The sequence below is a fragment of the Capsicum annuum genome, chromosome 9 (genome assembly GCF_002878395.1).
Source record: "Capsicum annuum cultivar UCD-10X-F1 chromosome 9, UCD10Xv1.1, whole genome shotgun sequence".
Classification (NCBI taxonomy): Eukaryota; Viridiplantae; Streptophyta; class Magnoliopsida; order Solanales; family Solanaceae; genus Capsicum; species Capsicum annuum.
The window spans coordinates 160,645,002-160,660,466 of NC_061119.1; the positions used below are offsets into that span (position 1 = coordinate 160,645,002).

Consider the following 15,465-nt stretch of genomic DNA (forward strand, 5'->3'; position numbering starts at 1 on the left):
CCCGGGTACACCAGTCCCCCCCCCACCTCGGCCTTCAACCTGCCGCCGCCCGGTCTCTAGCCGCCAATTCGGTCTCCAACAGGCCGAAACTCCGTCTGCAACCGCTACGCCGTCTCCAGCAGCAGCAGCTCCAAGCGAAATCCGGTGACTTCTAACCTTTGTTATTTCGTTATTTCGTATTGCATTTTATTTCATTATTTCATATTCCATCCTTATTGCATTTTATTTCATTATTTCATATTCCATCCTTAGTATTTTGCTCGTAGTAGCCCCTGTACCTTGTCTGTTGTCTGCTGTTGCTGTGGTCGTTTCTTAGTTTTATTTCGGGAATATTACTTTGAATGTGTGTGAGCTTTGTATTTCCTTGCTGCTGCTTTGATACTGTCACCGGGTTCATCTTTATATTTTCCTATACTGTCGGGTAGTTGTGGCTGTGGGTGGTAATGGGTGGATAGGGTCATGTCCGAGGGGGTTGGGGTGTGGGGCCGTGGTGGGGGCGGGGGATGGGGAGAGGGCGGGAGTGGGCGGGAGGCCAAGGTTGGGCCGAGGGGGAGGTAGTGGAGGGCGTGTGGATAGCGACGGTAGGCTGAGGGTTGGGTCTTGGAATATAGGGACCCTTCAGGGTAAGTCCGTAGAGCTTGTGAAGATTCTTAGGAAGAGGAGGATCAACCTTGCGTGTGTCCAAGAGACCAAGTGGGTAGGGTCTAAGGCTAGGGATGTGGATGGTTACAAGCTGTGGTACTCTGGGAGCGAGAGGCGTAGGAATGAAGTTGGCATCTTAGTAGATGAAGAGCTTAGAGGTCAGTTAGTGGAGGTGAAGAGGATCAACGATAGGTTGATGACTATTAAGTTGGTCATTCGGGGGTTTACCCTGAACGTGTGTAGTTCTTATGCGCCGCAAGTGGGAGCGGAGGGGGAGGAGAAGATGCGGTTCTGGGAGGCTTTGGAGGAGGTGGTGAGAGGCGTGCCCAGTTCGGAGAAGATTGTTGTAGCAGGGGATTTCAACGGGCACATCGGGGCTCTACCGGGAGGCTTTGGGGATGTGCATGGTGGTTTTGGTTTTGGAGAGAGAAATGAAGAAGGGGCGACCCTATTGGAGTTTGCGAGGGCCTTTGGGCTGGTGGTGGTGAACTCGGGCTTCCCGAAGAAGCACGAGCACCTGATCACTTTTCGGAGCGCGATAGCCAGGACCCAGATTGACTTTTTGTTGCTTAGGAAAGGGGATAGGGCGTTGTGTAAGGACAGTAAAGTCATCCCGAGTGAGAATCTCTCGACCCAACATAGGCTTTTGATTATGGATTTGGGTATAAAGAAGAATAGAAAGAGGAGGAGTGAGGAGTGTAGACCGAGAATTAAGTGGGGCGGCTTGACGCCAGTGAATGCGTGGGAGATAGGGGAGAGGTTGGCGGGCAAGAGGGTGTGGGAGTGTAGGGGGGACGTGGATAGTATGTGGGACAGGGCGGCAAGGTGCATCAGGGATAATGCAAGGGAGGTGTTGGGTGTTTCTAGGGGCCGGGCCGGTCACCATCGGGGGGATTGGTGGTGGAATGAAGAGGTGGAGAAGAAAGTGGAGACCAAGAAAGAGGCGTATGCTAAGTTGGTGGAAAGTAAGGACGAAGAAGAGAAGCGGGTAAACAGGAAAAAGTACAAGCTAGCGAGGAAGGAGGCGAAGTCAGCGGTCACGGCAGCGGTCACGGCAGCGGTCACGGCAGCTAAGACGGCCGCTTTTGAGAGCTTGTATGCAGGGTTACAGGGGAAAGGAGGGGAGAAAAAGTTGTTTAGACTCGCTAAGGCTAGGGAGAGGAAGGGTCGTGACCTCGATCAAGTGAGGTGCATTAAGGGGGAGGACGGTAGAGTGTTGGTGGAGGACGGCCACATAAAGAAGAGATGGCAGTCGTACTTTCATAGGCTCTTGAATGACGAGGGGGACAGAGCTATTGTGTTAGGGGAACTGGAGCACTCAGAGGAGTGTCGGGATTTTAGCTATTGTAGACGTTTTAAGGTAGAAGAGGTTAGACAGGCAGTCCGCAGGATGCGTAGGGGTAGGGCGACGGGGCCGGATGAGATACCGGTGGAGTTTTGGAAGTTCGTTGGAGAGGCTGGTGTAAGGTGGTTGACTGGATTGTTTAATGAAATTTTCAGGACGGCAAAGATGCCCGAGGCGTGGAGGTGGAGTACCATGATCCCTCTCTATAAGAATAAGGGGGGCATTCAGAGTTGTAATAACTATAGGGGGATTAAGTTATTGAGTCACTCTATGAAGATCTGGGAGAGAGTGGTCGAGGTGAGGCTGAGACGGATATTGTCTATCTCGGAAAACCATTTCGGATTTATGCCCGGCCGCTCGACGACGGAGGCAATCCACCTGGTACGGAGGTTGGTGGAGCAGTATAGGGAAAGGAAGAAGGATCTGCACATGGTGTTTATCGACCTGGAAAAGGCTTACGACAAAGTCCCCAGGGAGGTGCTTTGGAGATGCTTGGAGGTGAGGGGAGTACCGCAGGCATATATCAGAGTAATCAAGGATATGTATGAGGGAGCGAAAACCCAGGTGAGGACGGCGGGAGGAGACTCAGAGCATTTCACTGTCCGGACAGGATTGCATCAGGGATCTACTCTTAGTCCCTTTTTGTTTGCGTTAGTAATGGATGTGTTGACGCGGCGTATTCAAGGGGAGGTGCCGTGGTGTATGCTCTTTGCAGACGATGTAGTTCTGATAGATGAGACTCGAGGGGGTGTAAATGACAAATTAGAGATGTGGAGGCAAACTCTTGAGTCTAAAGGGTTCAGGGTGAGCAGAAGCAAGACAGAGTATGTGGAATGTAAGTTTAATGACGTGAGGCGGGAGAACGAGGTAGTAGTGAAGCTGGAAGCACAGGAGGTATGTAAGAGGGATAAGTTCAAGTATCTCGGGTCCGTGATCCAGAGTAACGGTGAGATTGACGAGGATGTCTCGCACCGTATTGGGGCGGGATGGATGAAGTGGAAACTCGCGTCGGGGGTGTTGTGTGATAAGAAGGTGCCGCCCAAGCTTAAAGGCAAATTCTGTAGGGTGGTAGTCCGTCCGCCTTTGCTGTATGGAGCGGAGTGTTGGCCAGTTAAGAACTCCCACATCCAAAAAATGAAGGTGGCAGAAATGCGGATGTTGCGCTGGATGTGTGGACTGACTCGAGGGGATAGAGTTCGGAATGAGACTATCCGGGAGAAGGTTGGTGTGACTTCAGTGGAGTGTAAGATGCGGGAAGCACGATTGAGATGGTTCGGACACGTGAAGAGGAGGGGCATGGATGTCCCGGTCCGTAGGTGTGAAAGGCTAGCGTTGGATGGTTTTAGGCGGGGTAGGGGTAGGCCGAAGAAGTACTGGGGTGAGGTGATTAGGCGGGACATGGAACAGTTACAGCTCACCGAGGACATGACCCTAGATAGGAAGGTCTCGCGAATTACGGCAGAAGAGTAGGGCCAGATTGGGTCGCTAGTGTAGGGAATTACTTGGTGGGGGTTTTTTTTATTTTTTATTCCCGTTATGATTCCGTATTCAGTGTTCCATGCTTATTACGAATCTGTGTGCTTTCCTCTGCTTTCCTCTGTTTTATATTCCTTATGGGTGCCGTATTTATGTTATGTCATCTGCTTCTGTGCTTTACTATGTGTTTGTGTGATATCTTGTGCCTTGAGCCGGGGGTCTTTCGGAAACAGCCTTTCTACTTCATCAGAGGTAGAGGTATGGACTGCGTACATCTTACCCCCCCCAGACCCCACTAAATGGGAATACACTGGGTTTGTTGTTGTTGTTGTTGTTGGGATTACACTAGTGACTTTCAGTACAAGTTATGGATAGGACCTTGGAATCGAACTAGTATGCCTTAGTTGGTTACTACTTACTATCACGAATACCCCCAATAACTCTCTTTTCCTCTTTTCCTGTTGACATATACATATATTGTTCTATGCATTAGTGGACCTAAGGCCTTGGATACAAACCCGTGGATATCAGGTTAGTGTTCTTTCTTGCGGGGTGGTGATTTGTTTATGGATATTGTGGTGAGTATGCTCTTATTGTGTGTATATTGGTGATGATATGCATACCTTCACACGCGCACATGCATGCATTGTGGTACGATTCCAAGGAAAAATATTGATTTTCACTACTATTTTCAGAAAAAGGCTATTTCTCATTTTCCACTCACAAACTGCTTTTAAAATAGAAAGCATACCACCCTTAATGTTGGAAAATATCTACGCTCTGATTCGAGTACAGGCACTGGCTATATTTTCACCTTATTACGGATTTTCTCTATCATTTCTGAGGGCGATTTGGCCTTGAACCACTATTTTTAACTTAAGAAATGGGATTTAATAAAATCATTAAGGTTTTGGTCTTCTAAAAAACGAGGAAAATGACTAGTTAGACTTGGCTTGAGAGTTTTGGATTGTTGCCTCATATAGCATATTTTTAGTTTTAATTCGAGTCTGGCATCTGGTTTTACTGAGTATTATTCATTAGTTTTGGTTCGAGTCTGACACCTGATTATACTACTTATTACCTATTTAGTTTTGGTTCGAGTTTGGCACCTGATTTTACTACTCATCTATCCATTTAGTCCCGGTTCAAGTCTGGCATATAAATTGATATTGATTCTTGTTGGAAATCTAGTTTGAGACCAGCAAGATTTATGTTTAGGGTTGGAGGAGGTGTATACACTATGGTTAGACGTGGCACTCATCGCATATTGCATCACTTGGTTTTCCATCACACTCATTTATTCATATGCATTGTTGTCGCCAAGATGATTATTGTTTGGTACCCGTCGTGCTTATGGGGGCCAGTTGCGTTATGTTTGCTGTTTGTACCTATCGTTCTTATGGGGGGCGGTTGGGTTTTGTTTGTTGTTGTGTACCTTTCGGGCTTATGGAGGCCTAGTTAGGTTATTGTTTGATTATTACAACTTAGTTTGTGACATTGTTTCTGGTGTGTCCTTACGATTTAGGTATGTCTTGTGAACCCCTTTTTTAGCATTTCCAGCTCTAGTGTTAGATTATCTTGTTGTTTCTCTGACTTTGGGTAGACATTCTCAGTATACTACTATTGATATTCTTCATTAAGATGATTCTTTTTGTGCTAGACTGTCAGGTTATTTTCATTCAAGTTACCTAGTTTGTATATTGTTTCCTTTCATATTACATACATTGTCCATTCCCTCTTTTCATGTTATTTATACTTGTATTATGTCTAGAGATCAATCCGCTTAAACCTACTGCATACCGCGTGTTTTGGTACTTACATTTCTGCATCTTTTTCCCAAATGCAGATCCTAGTATGAGTTCACGTTGCTGATGTGTTCTTTGTGCAGAGCTATGTTGGATCGAAGATTTTGAGCGAGCTCCTAACGCTCAGGGTTGTTCCTTCTCGCTCATTCCTAGTTTCTTCTTCTTAATGCACCACCAAAATTCAGTTTATAGAATATCAAGCATCGTTTGTAGAGATTCCTATTATGTTGTATTTTATCTACTTTTTGGCATACCACTTGTATATGGGAGACATTGTGAGTAAAGTTATTAACTTCGGTACGATACTTAAGCATATTGCAGAGAAATAGAACACGACTTTGTTTCATGCACTAAATAGTCTAAACTCAAAATCTAAATAAAAAAACAAGAATCACCAAAATAACATTTTTGTTTAAAGGATCTACCTTGCTTCTTGTAGATTTTGCTGCCTCATCAGCAGAAACCCATGAGCAAGAAGGACACTCGTTTTCTCTCGCACTCCCGTGAAAGAATCCATCACTCCTAAAACTGGTCCGATCAGATCAAGGGCCTATTGCAGAACAAAAGTCCTCAGCAAACAAATTTCCAAAGAGAAAAAAAGTATCTCCATAATGGAAGGAACTGTGCCAACCTTTGCTGAGGATTCAGCATCTCCCATGCAGATGTAAGAGATTGCTGCATAAACACAGCACATGGCTTGCATTGATTTGTTCTCACTTAGCTGCACAGAAAAGAAAATACTAATACAAAGGAAAAACAGAAAGAGCAAGAAAACATCTTTCCCAAACTTACTATCATTAAACAAGGGATTTAGTAACATAAATGGGCAAGAACATAAGTTAGCAGCCAACCTATAGAGGACAAGCTGGGAGAATTATGAAAGGATCTCTTTTTCCAAAAGAAGCATCAAGCAGATGCAGAACTATTCACATAACTTGAAGTATCAAAAAATAGAATCTTTCACCAAGCCTCTAGAAAGTGAAAAAAGGAGAAAATAAACGAGCAGAAGTGAACCAGGCTACTTTATTTCAACATTGTTTTTTGGATCACTTACATAGAGGTATTCTCCAAGAAGTTCCACAAACACTGGTTAGTATCTATTCAAGACTGAATGATGAGAGAATTTCTTGAGACAGAAGAACAAGACAACACTATATAGAAACTTGCAGCAAATTGTGAGTTTGTTTGGATCAAACAGTTGCAGAGAGAACTAAAATTTGGAGAAACCGATAAATCCCTTCATATTGCATCTAATCCGTTGTTCCATGAGAGGACTATGTTCCATGAGAGGACTAAGCACATGAGATTTGATAAAGAAATGGACCTTCGGCCTAACTCAACCTCAAAAGCTAGCTCATAAGAGGAAGATTGCTCAATACCATATAAGGAGACCAAGGACCATTTAACCCACCGATGTGGGACTCCAATACCCCCGCACGCCCAGGGCTGGACATCTGGAGCGTGGACAATATAAGACAAGGGGCCCAATATCAGAAACAATGAACTAGGTGGGCCTGACTTTGATACCACAATAAAGAAATAGACCTTGGGTCTAACTCAACCTCAAAAGCTAACTCATGACGGAAGGATTGCCCAAGACCATATAAGGAGACCAAGGACCCTTTAACCCACCGATGTGGGACTCCAATTATGAGAAATATAGGAGAAAAAATATTATTGAATTGTTGTCTCTAAATTATTACATTGAGACCCTATTTATAGATACTACATTTCAATCTTATTCCTAATAGGACACTACATTACAATCCCTTTCCAAGTAGAATTTAATATGCTATTCATGTTCTTATTCTAACAAGATTAATTGTCACTTTGTCAGAGAAAAGATACTCTCAGGAGATATTGTTACAAAATTTGTGAAGTCAAGTGATCAACTTGCAAATATCGTCACCAAGTCCCTCACTAGTCGTATTAATTGCATTGTAACAAACTAGATACATATAACTTGCACGCACCAGCTTGAGGGAACGTGTTAGCATATGATTTGGAGAAAATAGTACACAAAATCCTACTTGCAAAAGGATTGTAATCCTACTTAGGAAACGATTGTAATACAATATCTATAAATAGAGTCCTAATGTAAGTATGTAGATAGACAACTCAATAATAATATGGGTCTCTATTATTTCTCATAGTAAGTATGTAGAAACACAATTCAATAATATTTTTCTCTATTATTTCTCAAATGGTATCAGAGCATTGGTGAGAAACTTCAAGAAAAAAAACCCAGTCACCATGTGTCAATTTCCGATGACTGATTTAGTTCATCTTCTGTGACACCCAAAAATACTGAAATTGGAAGTTAAAGTCCTATGATCACTTCTGAACCATTAATGTGCAGTTCAAATTATTTAGCTTGGGCTTTCTCGATTGAGTTGTGGTGCAAATGTCAAAGTGTCAAAGATCACTTAAAAATCAAGGCTAGTGGGGTAGATGAAAAGGTAAAATCTAGCAAGGAAGATGTGAAAGCCAAAAAACAATAGAAGAAGGTTGACCCTCAATTATGTAGTCTTTTATGGTTGTCTATTAATTCCAAAGTTAATGCCCCGGTTTCGCCCATTCCAGACATGTTATTTAGTTTGAGAAAAGACTCGTGCTTTATACACTAATTACATATCTCATTTTTATGATGTGATATCTCGAATGACCAACATCAAGAAACATGAATCCGATATATCTACTTGGGACAAATTCAAGCAGTCATGGAGGAATTTGAAACGTTGATGCCCGTTACTACAGATGTGGAAAAACAACAAGAGCACAAACAGACATTGTTCCTAGTTCTTACACTTCCTGGGCTTTGGGCTTCCAACTGACCATGATTCAGTACGTGACCAGATTTTAGCTAGTCCTACGGTTCCTACCGTTGATGAGTTATTCTCTCGCATACTTCGTCTTGCTGCACCTCCCTGTCACAAAATAATTTCATCACCCACTGTTGACTTCAAGGAGCTGGGCAAGCCAAACCCCCATCTCCTGTTACTCCAAAATATGTTCTTTATGTCCCTAATTCTCCTTTTAATCTTGCATCTATCAGTCGTTTGACGCATGCCCTTCATTGTGGTATAACATTTTTTAATGATTTTTTTCTGATGCAGGACCATAGTACGAGATGGACAATTGGGACAGGACATGAATCATAAGACCTTTATTGTCTTACCTTCTCAAATTCCTTCACATCATGCTCCGTTACAGACCCTCCATACCTAATTCACACACATTTGGGACATCATAGTCTATCCAAGAAAATGGTGCTTAATTTGTCTAGTTTATCTAGATTAGATTGTGAGTCATGTCAACTTGAGAAACACACTCGTGCTACATTTTCACCTAGTATTGAGAGTAATTTAGTGTTTTTCTTATTAGTTCATTTTGATATTTGGGGTCCTAGTAGACTAAGTTCATCTTTAGGATTTCATTATTTTGTTAGTTTCATTGATGATTCTTCAACATGTACTTGGGTTATTTTAATGAGAGATCGTTCTGAGTTATTTTCTACATTCAAAAGTTTTTGTGCTAAAATAAAAAATCAATTTGGTGTTATATTCGTACTTTGCCATTTCAAATTGCATCACATGGAAACACAACCTCCTCCCTAATTAGGAATTTCACATAGAAAGATTTAACGGGAAAAAAACCATTGTTCCTCAAACCCCACCATAGGCATCAGGTTCATCCGCCGACTTGCTTGTAAAGGATGGCCATCAGCCTTTGGAGCTCGGTCACCTCCCAATCACAGAAATGTCTTCTAAATCTCAAATCAGCCTTTGGGTATATTGCATGGGAAAATAAGATGATATTAGATATTTGTTGACTCAATATGTCCTAATGTGTTCAAACAAATAAAATCACAATCGTAATTTAACTTAATTATGTTCCTTTAAAAGCAACAGAATTTCCAAGCATTTTCCCAAAATTCTTTCCTAAACAAAAAGCAATTTCTCATAATTGAGCTCGGCAGCTCAGATTTTTTTACAGGATACTTTTAGCTCGAATTGTATTATAAGGTCTTATGATCAAAATACAATTGTTACGACCATTTATATGACTCAAGTAAGACACACCAGTAAAATTCTTCATAATATCTATCTTTCACACTCTCACACATCGGAGTTTTCACAAACAAACTTTGTGATATTACACTTTGTCCTACAGCAAATCCATATAAATCAAGAAGCATATATCCAGATGCAATAACTCAAGACAATCTGTCTTCCATAAATCAGAGGTAGGTTAAGTTTACTCGCCATGATGGAAAAACAATAGCAGTCTGAACAACGGTCATTACTGATGTCTTTTTTGAACCAAATAACTTGAACAGGAAAAGAGCATGTTATTCCCATTCAACCACAACAATTTTCGGAATTGTGAGAAAACTCCTTCGTTTTTTATATGTAAAATAATCTATGCCTGACGCTTCAAGGAAATGATGATTTGCACACAACTTATTTATACTCTTATGAAAATAAGGGAAAGATTCTTCAATAAGGATTCAAATTTATACATACCCTTGAAGCTTCAAGGAAATGATAATTTGCTTCATCATAGCAGCCGACACAATGTGCATACTGTCCTCTAAGCATTTCAATAACACACTCACAAGCTTGTAAAATTGTTGGAAAGCGAATATACCAATTTCTCATCTGCACCAATGCCTAAATTAGAATAAAAAGATTCTGTTAACCTTTCCATCATATAACAAATACATGGTATCACATTACAGAAGGAAAGAGTGAGAACACAATTAATTACGAGTGCCTGTACTTAAAAGTCTAAAGAGATATGGTTTGGCAAACTGACAAAGGCTAAAAATACCAAAGTGGAATTGGCAAAAGTAAGGAATAGATCACATGCCAAACTCCATGGTTTATAGCAAAAACCCATTTATGCATCTAATTCTAAATGTTATAAGATGGAATTTTTACTACAATCTACTGCATATTTACAGAATAAAAGTTGCAGAAGGAATGGAAAAAGTATATGATAAGTTATATAGAATCACGGAGAAGTAAATACGAAAATTCTTGAAGAATGGACCAATAAACACCTCTTCCATCATGCACCAAATACAGAAAGATTAAGAATAGAAGATATATGGGTGCTCGTTTGGGAATGACTTCATCGAATTGTTGATCTATACAGAAAAAACATTAATTGATACCTTACTAACTTGTCAATAATTAGTCATGTGGAATTTGTGTATGTAATCCTTGAACCTGAAATTATTATGGTATATCATCTACACCGACATATGTGTTGATTCACCTTATGTACATTACTAATGTTTTTCTTTTGTAAGGATCATGTATTGATGCATATGGGGTGTTTATGCATGTGCATATACTAAAAGTAATGAGTGAATGACCATGAGATCAGTTGCTGCTCATGGATAGAGAGCACACCTCCTATATGATCTCAAGAATCTCCAACTACATCGGGACAAACCAAGGCCACATAAAGCGCCTTCTTTTGCACTAATTTTTTGATTACCATGGTGTTCAGCCAGCTTTTGCACCTTGATTAATTCCATGGGATATTTTTCACCTCCAACCGGCACCAGGGAACAGGTAACTCTATTCACCAGGTAACTCTATTCACCAAGGCTAGGACAGATCGGAAGAAATCACTTTTTCATGTCTTAGATTCACCATCGTTCTTGATTAGTCAAATAGGTGATCAAGACACGACGGTGTTCGGTGCCCGTAGGCTAAGTAGTAAGATTATCTTAGAGAGTAAATGAAGTATATCATGAGAGCATCATTGTATGACATTAAAAGTTTGATATTTACACGTTCCCTTTGCCTATTATGATCCAACTTCCCTTGTAACCTCTGATGTTGCAATATGCCTTTCAATTAATACCATACATTATGTTATTGATGCGTTTGTTGGGAACCAACACTCCAGATGCAAGAATTAATACAGTAGATAATGATTATTGTTTTCTGAATTATTTTTGTTTGAAGAATAAAACTTCCTTGAGTAGATTAGGCCTCTAGTTAATTCAGTTCTATTGGATTTTTTCTATTTCTAGTTTGTTAGGACTCTTGCTACTGCAAACCTCTATTTAAGTGAGTTAACGTTACTAATAAAACAAGTTGGATTTTATCAAGTCACAGAGTCACAACTTTCTCAAAGAAGTTCTCAGGCCTGTCTGCAGTTCCCTGAATGAATTGCATAATTCAGCAATCATAGGCAGGTCAAGGAACAAGAACAAGGGTTTTAACCGGAACGCTGAGCCTGACTTTTAAGTTAATTGTCCAGCGACTCGATCCAGAACTAGGGATCATAACAATTTGGTATCAGACCCCTGTAAACATGGACAAAAATACTAATGCAAAGTTGCGAAGTCTTTTAAAAGAAGCCCAAACTCAAACCGAAGAAAAAGTAGCAGCTTCAGAAGCAAGGATGGACGTCAAATTCCAGCAGCTACCGCAACAAATTGAAACCAGAATCCGCACGACGACACGTGCAAAGGGAGTCGAAGTTAGAGACAATACATTGCTTCTGTCAAACGAACTAGTAATGCAGGCGAACAATTGGTTATGAAAAAAATGCAGGTGAACAATTGGTTATTGAAAAAAAATGCAAGTGAACAACTGGATTTGTGTCCAAGAGGAAGAAACAACAACTTTGGTGCTAATGACAAAAATGGAGGAAGAGGTATAGTTCCCAGATATAATAAATTAAACTTTCCTACTTATGATGGAAGTGAACATCCTCTTATTTGACTTCAAGGAAATTCTTCTCTAGTCAGCGTCCAACCAACCAAGAAAAAGTAGGTTTAGCTGCTTTTCACATGGTAGGGGAGGCGCAATAATGGGTTTATCAACTGGAACTGGAGGAACCCAATTTAACATGGGGTGTCTTAAAAGAATATTGTACTCTTTGTTTTCGCCCACCGATGAAAAGCAATCCATTAGGGGAACTGATCAACTTGAAACAAACTAGTTATGTTGAAGATTATAAGGGCAACTTCCAACTTGATTTTACCAAAGATGATAAGAATGTAGAAGTTGGCTCATGCATCATCTGCACGTACAGACCAACAAGTTGATATGTTTAGCAGGGTTAGATTATTTGATTTGTCTTGATGATGAATTGCATGACCCATCTAACCTAGTAGAAGGAATGAGTCTGGCAAGAGCATTTCAGAAAAAGATGTAGATTTCTTCTAGCACACAAAGGGGCTATAGTTCCACCCCAAATATTTAGCAAAAAGGTTGCCGCTACAGAATTAACTCTGAGTGTTGAGGTAACTGTTTCTAATCCTTGTGGGAAAAAGTTGACTAGCGCCGAGATGGTTGCCCGACGTGCAAAGGGGTTGTGCTACAATTGTGATGATCCTAATGTTCAAGGCCATCGGTGCAAAAAGTTATTTTAGCTGGAAATAGAGGGTGGTGAGTGTGAATCATGGTAATTGGGAAATTCTGGTTCAGTGGTGCGGCCTAATGGCTGAGGACTCCACTTGGGAGGTAGTGCATCATTTCAAAGCTATTTTTCTAGACTTCAAGCTTAAGGAAAAGCTTTTTCTCCGGAGAGGATCAATGTTATTGATGCATTTGTTGGGAACCAATACTCCAGATGCAAGAACTAACAACTAACAGGACAGATATTGATTATTATTTTCTGAATTATTTTTGTTAGTGGTATAAAACTTCCATGAGTGGATTAGGACTCTAGTTAATTCAGTCCTATAGGACTTTTTCTATTTCTAGTGTTAGGATTCTTGCTACTGTAAACCTCTTTTTAAGAGAGTTGACGTTATTAATAAAATAAGTTGGATTTAATCAAGTCACAGAGAGTCTAAACTTTCTCAAACATGTTCCAGGTCTGCAGCTCCCTGAATGAATTGCAAAATTCAGCAATCATAGGCAGGTCAAGGAACAAGAACAAGGGCTTTAACCAGAAACTTGGGCCTGACTTTCAAGTTAATCATCCAGTGACTCGATCCAGAACTAGGGACAATAACACATTACTCAGAAGGGAATATGTCCTCATCCCTGAAGACGGTTACATAAACTAAAAAAGAGCCCATTAGGTAATAACGATTCTATCAAATTAATTTTTGCAACTTATATATGATAATAACATCAAACATCAGCCAACTTACACTTTACTTTATTTCTCTTCGCTTCTATCTTAAAAAGTCTTGGAAAAAGTTTTTGAGATAGAAGTCATATAAGTGTTGGGTTCTTATATTAGATGTTCTATAATGAACGATTTATATGATTTTTGTGTTTAACACTTATATGTTGGTTTATATTCATTAAATCATCAGATAAAAAATATATCCTCTTCCCTTTTATTTTCTCACATGTCATCAGCGATCTTGTTAAAGGTTTAACTAGTTTGCATTTGCTGGTTGTGGCCATATACTGTATGCCCGCTTAAGCTTTTTCTGTCTTCTTTCCTCTTTTGGGTGACTATTCTAGCAGCACCACTGTCTTTTTGGTTCCAATGGAATCATGCTTCTTTCCGGTGATACTTCTGGTAGCACCACATCGGGCTTATATCTCGGCTAATTTTAGTAACTTCCCATCTAAATTTTTGTGATCAAAGTTTTTCAGTGTGCTTCTATTTGCTAAGACATCTCCAGTGAGATTCAGGTGACTAAAGTTTTTCCTACTAGGTTTCAGTGATACAATCCAGCAGGTTCTTCGGCAACTATTACGGTTACCATTTAATTTCAATCTTTTCAAAATACACAAATTGAAGTTGGTTTTGTTAATTTTAAGTTTTACTGGATGCTGGTATTAAAATAATAGAGTTAGAATATTGGAAGTATTAAGGGATCGTTTGGTTGGAAAACAAGTTATCCGGAATTAATTATCCCAGGATTAGCTATTTCAGGATTAGTATTCCACCCTCAAGGTGGGATAAAAATAACACTACCATTTGGGGATAACTAATCCGGGATGAGTTATCCCATGCATTTTATCCCAATCAAAACTGGGAGAATCTCATCCTAAAATTAATCCCGGGATTAGTTATTCCGTATCCCCGGTACCAAACAAGCCCAAGTTCTTATGTAAGATGTTATCCCACATAAGGCTAATATCATATGCATTTAGTGTTTCACACTTACAAAGCACCAAAAGTAAAAATAAGTGACCAGAGACTACTAAGCTGAATAAAGCTTGAATCTACCCCATCAAAAGCTCGCTCTCACTCTCTCTAGACAACCCACATCATCAAAAGAAAAACCACCTTTATGCCTAACATCTTCTCCTCCTCCTCCCGCTCCTCCAACAAAACATCAAATCTTCACATTTATTTGAGTTGCCCAACAAGTTCCAAACCACCCAAGATATCCCACCATATCCTTATAAAGGGGTACTCTGTATCCATCAACTCATCAAGTTTTCAAACATATTTGTTTCTTTACCTTTACTTTCCAGCTCAATTCACTGTTGTTTGTGTTTTGTCTGGAACACTTTTTGTTAGCCGGCTTATAGAAACTGACGCATTTCTCCTTTTGATGTGTTCTAACAAGTAACTGATAACATGTATAGGAACAGAGTTGCTAAAGCAGCCATTTATATTCTAATGCTCATAGTGGCATCTTAAACACTCAACACCCTCGACAAAGTCACTTTCTCCACCCATAGAAACACGTGATTTTCACAGGTAGAAGGTTTTAGTAAGCTGACTAGATTATATCTGATCAAAAAATTAGTAAGCTGACTAGATTTCATTTTTAATACTCCATAGAGATTTAAGATATTGAATGGCACTGAACAGAAATAGACGGAGGTAGAAAGCAAACCTCTTGCGCTTCAACAAATTCAGAACGTGTAAGATCAACTGCTACTTTGTTTTCAAGCAACTGCATTAGGAGCATCAAATAGACACTGGCAATCCAAATAGCAGTGTGTTGCAGATCCACTTCTGGCTCAAGAACATTGCAGAAAACATTTTAAAAACAATGTAGAAAGCACATGTACCAACTGTGAGAAATATAAGAGAAAAATATTATTGAACTGTTGTAACTACATTATTACATTGAGGTCTTATTTATAGACAATACATTCCAATCCTTTTCCTAATAGGACACTACATTGGAATCCTATCTGCTATTCCTATTCCTACTCATATTCTAACACTCCCCTCAAACTGGTGCATAGAAGACATATGTACCAAGCTTGTTATGGATATAACTAATATGAGAATTGGTGA

The 15,465-nt window shown here is 40.1% G+C and overlaps 1 protein-coding gene across 8 annotated transcripts in view; it reads right to left on the bottom strand.

The window, feature by feature from the left end:
• Positions 1–15,465, bottom strand: part of LOC107842484 (sister chromatid cohesion protein SCC4) — a 97,229-nt gene that overhangs the window by 25,448 nt on the left and 56,316 nt on the right. For 4 of the 8 annotated variants that reach the window (XR_007045122.1, XM_016686356.2, XM_047397065.1 and 1 more), the window contains 4 exons: positions 15,056–15,177; positions 9,795–9,941; positions 5,900–5,989; positions 5,694–5,818 (listed from right to left, as the gene is read on the bottom strand). Coding sequence is in view for 7 of the 8 variants with exons in the window: in XM_016686356.2 (XP_016541842.2) it covers positions 5,694–5,818; positions 5,900–5,989; positions 9,795–9,941; positions 15,056–15,177 (484 nt within the window). In the remaining variant the exon portion in view is untranslated. The remainder of the gene's footprint in view (positions 1–5,693; positions 5,819–5,899; positions 5,990–9,794; positions 9,942–15,055; positions 15,178–15,465) is intronic. The other 4 variants (XM_047397064.1, XM_047397066.1, XM_047397068.1 and 1 more) reach the window with 3 other exon arrangements.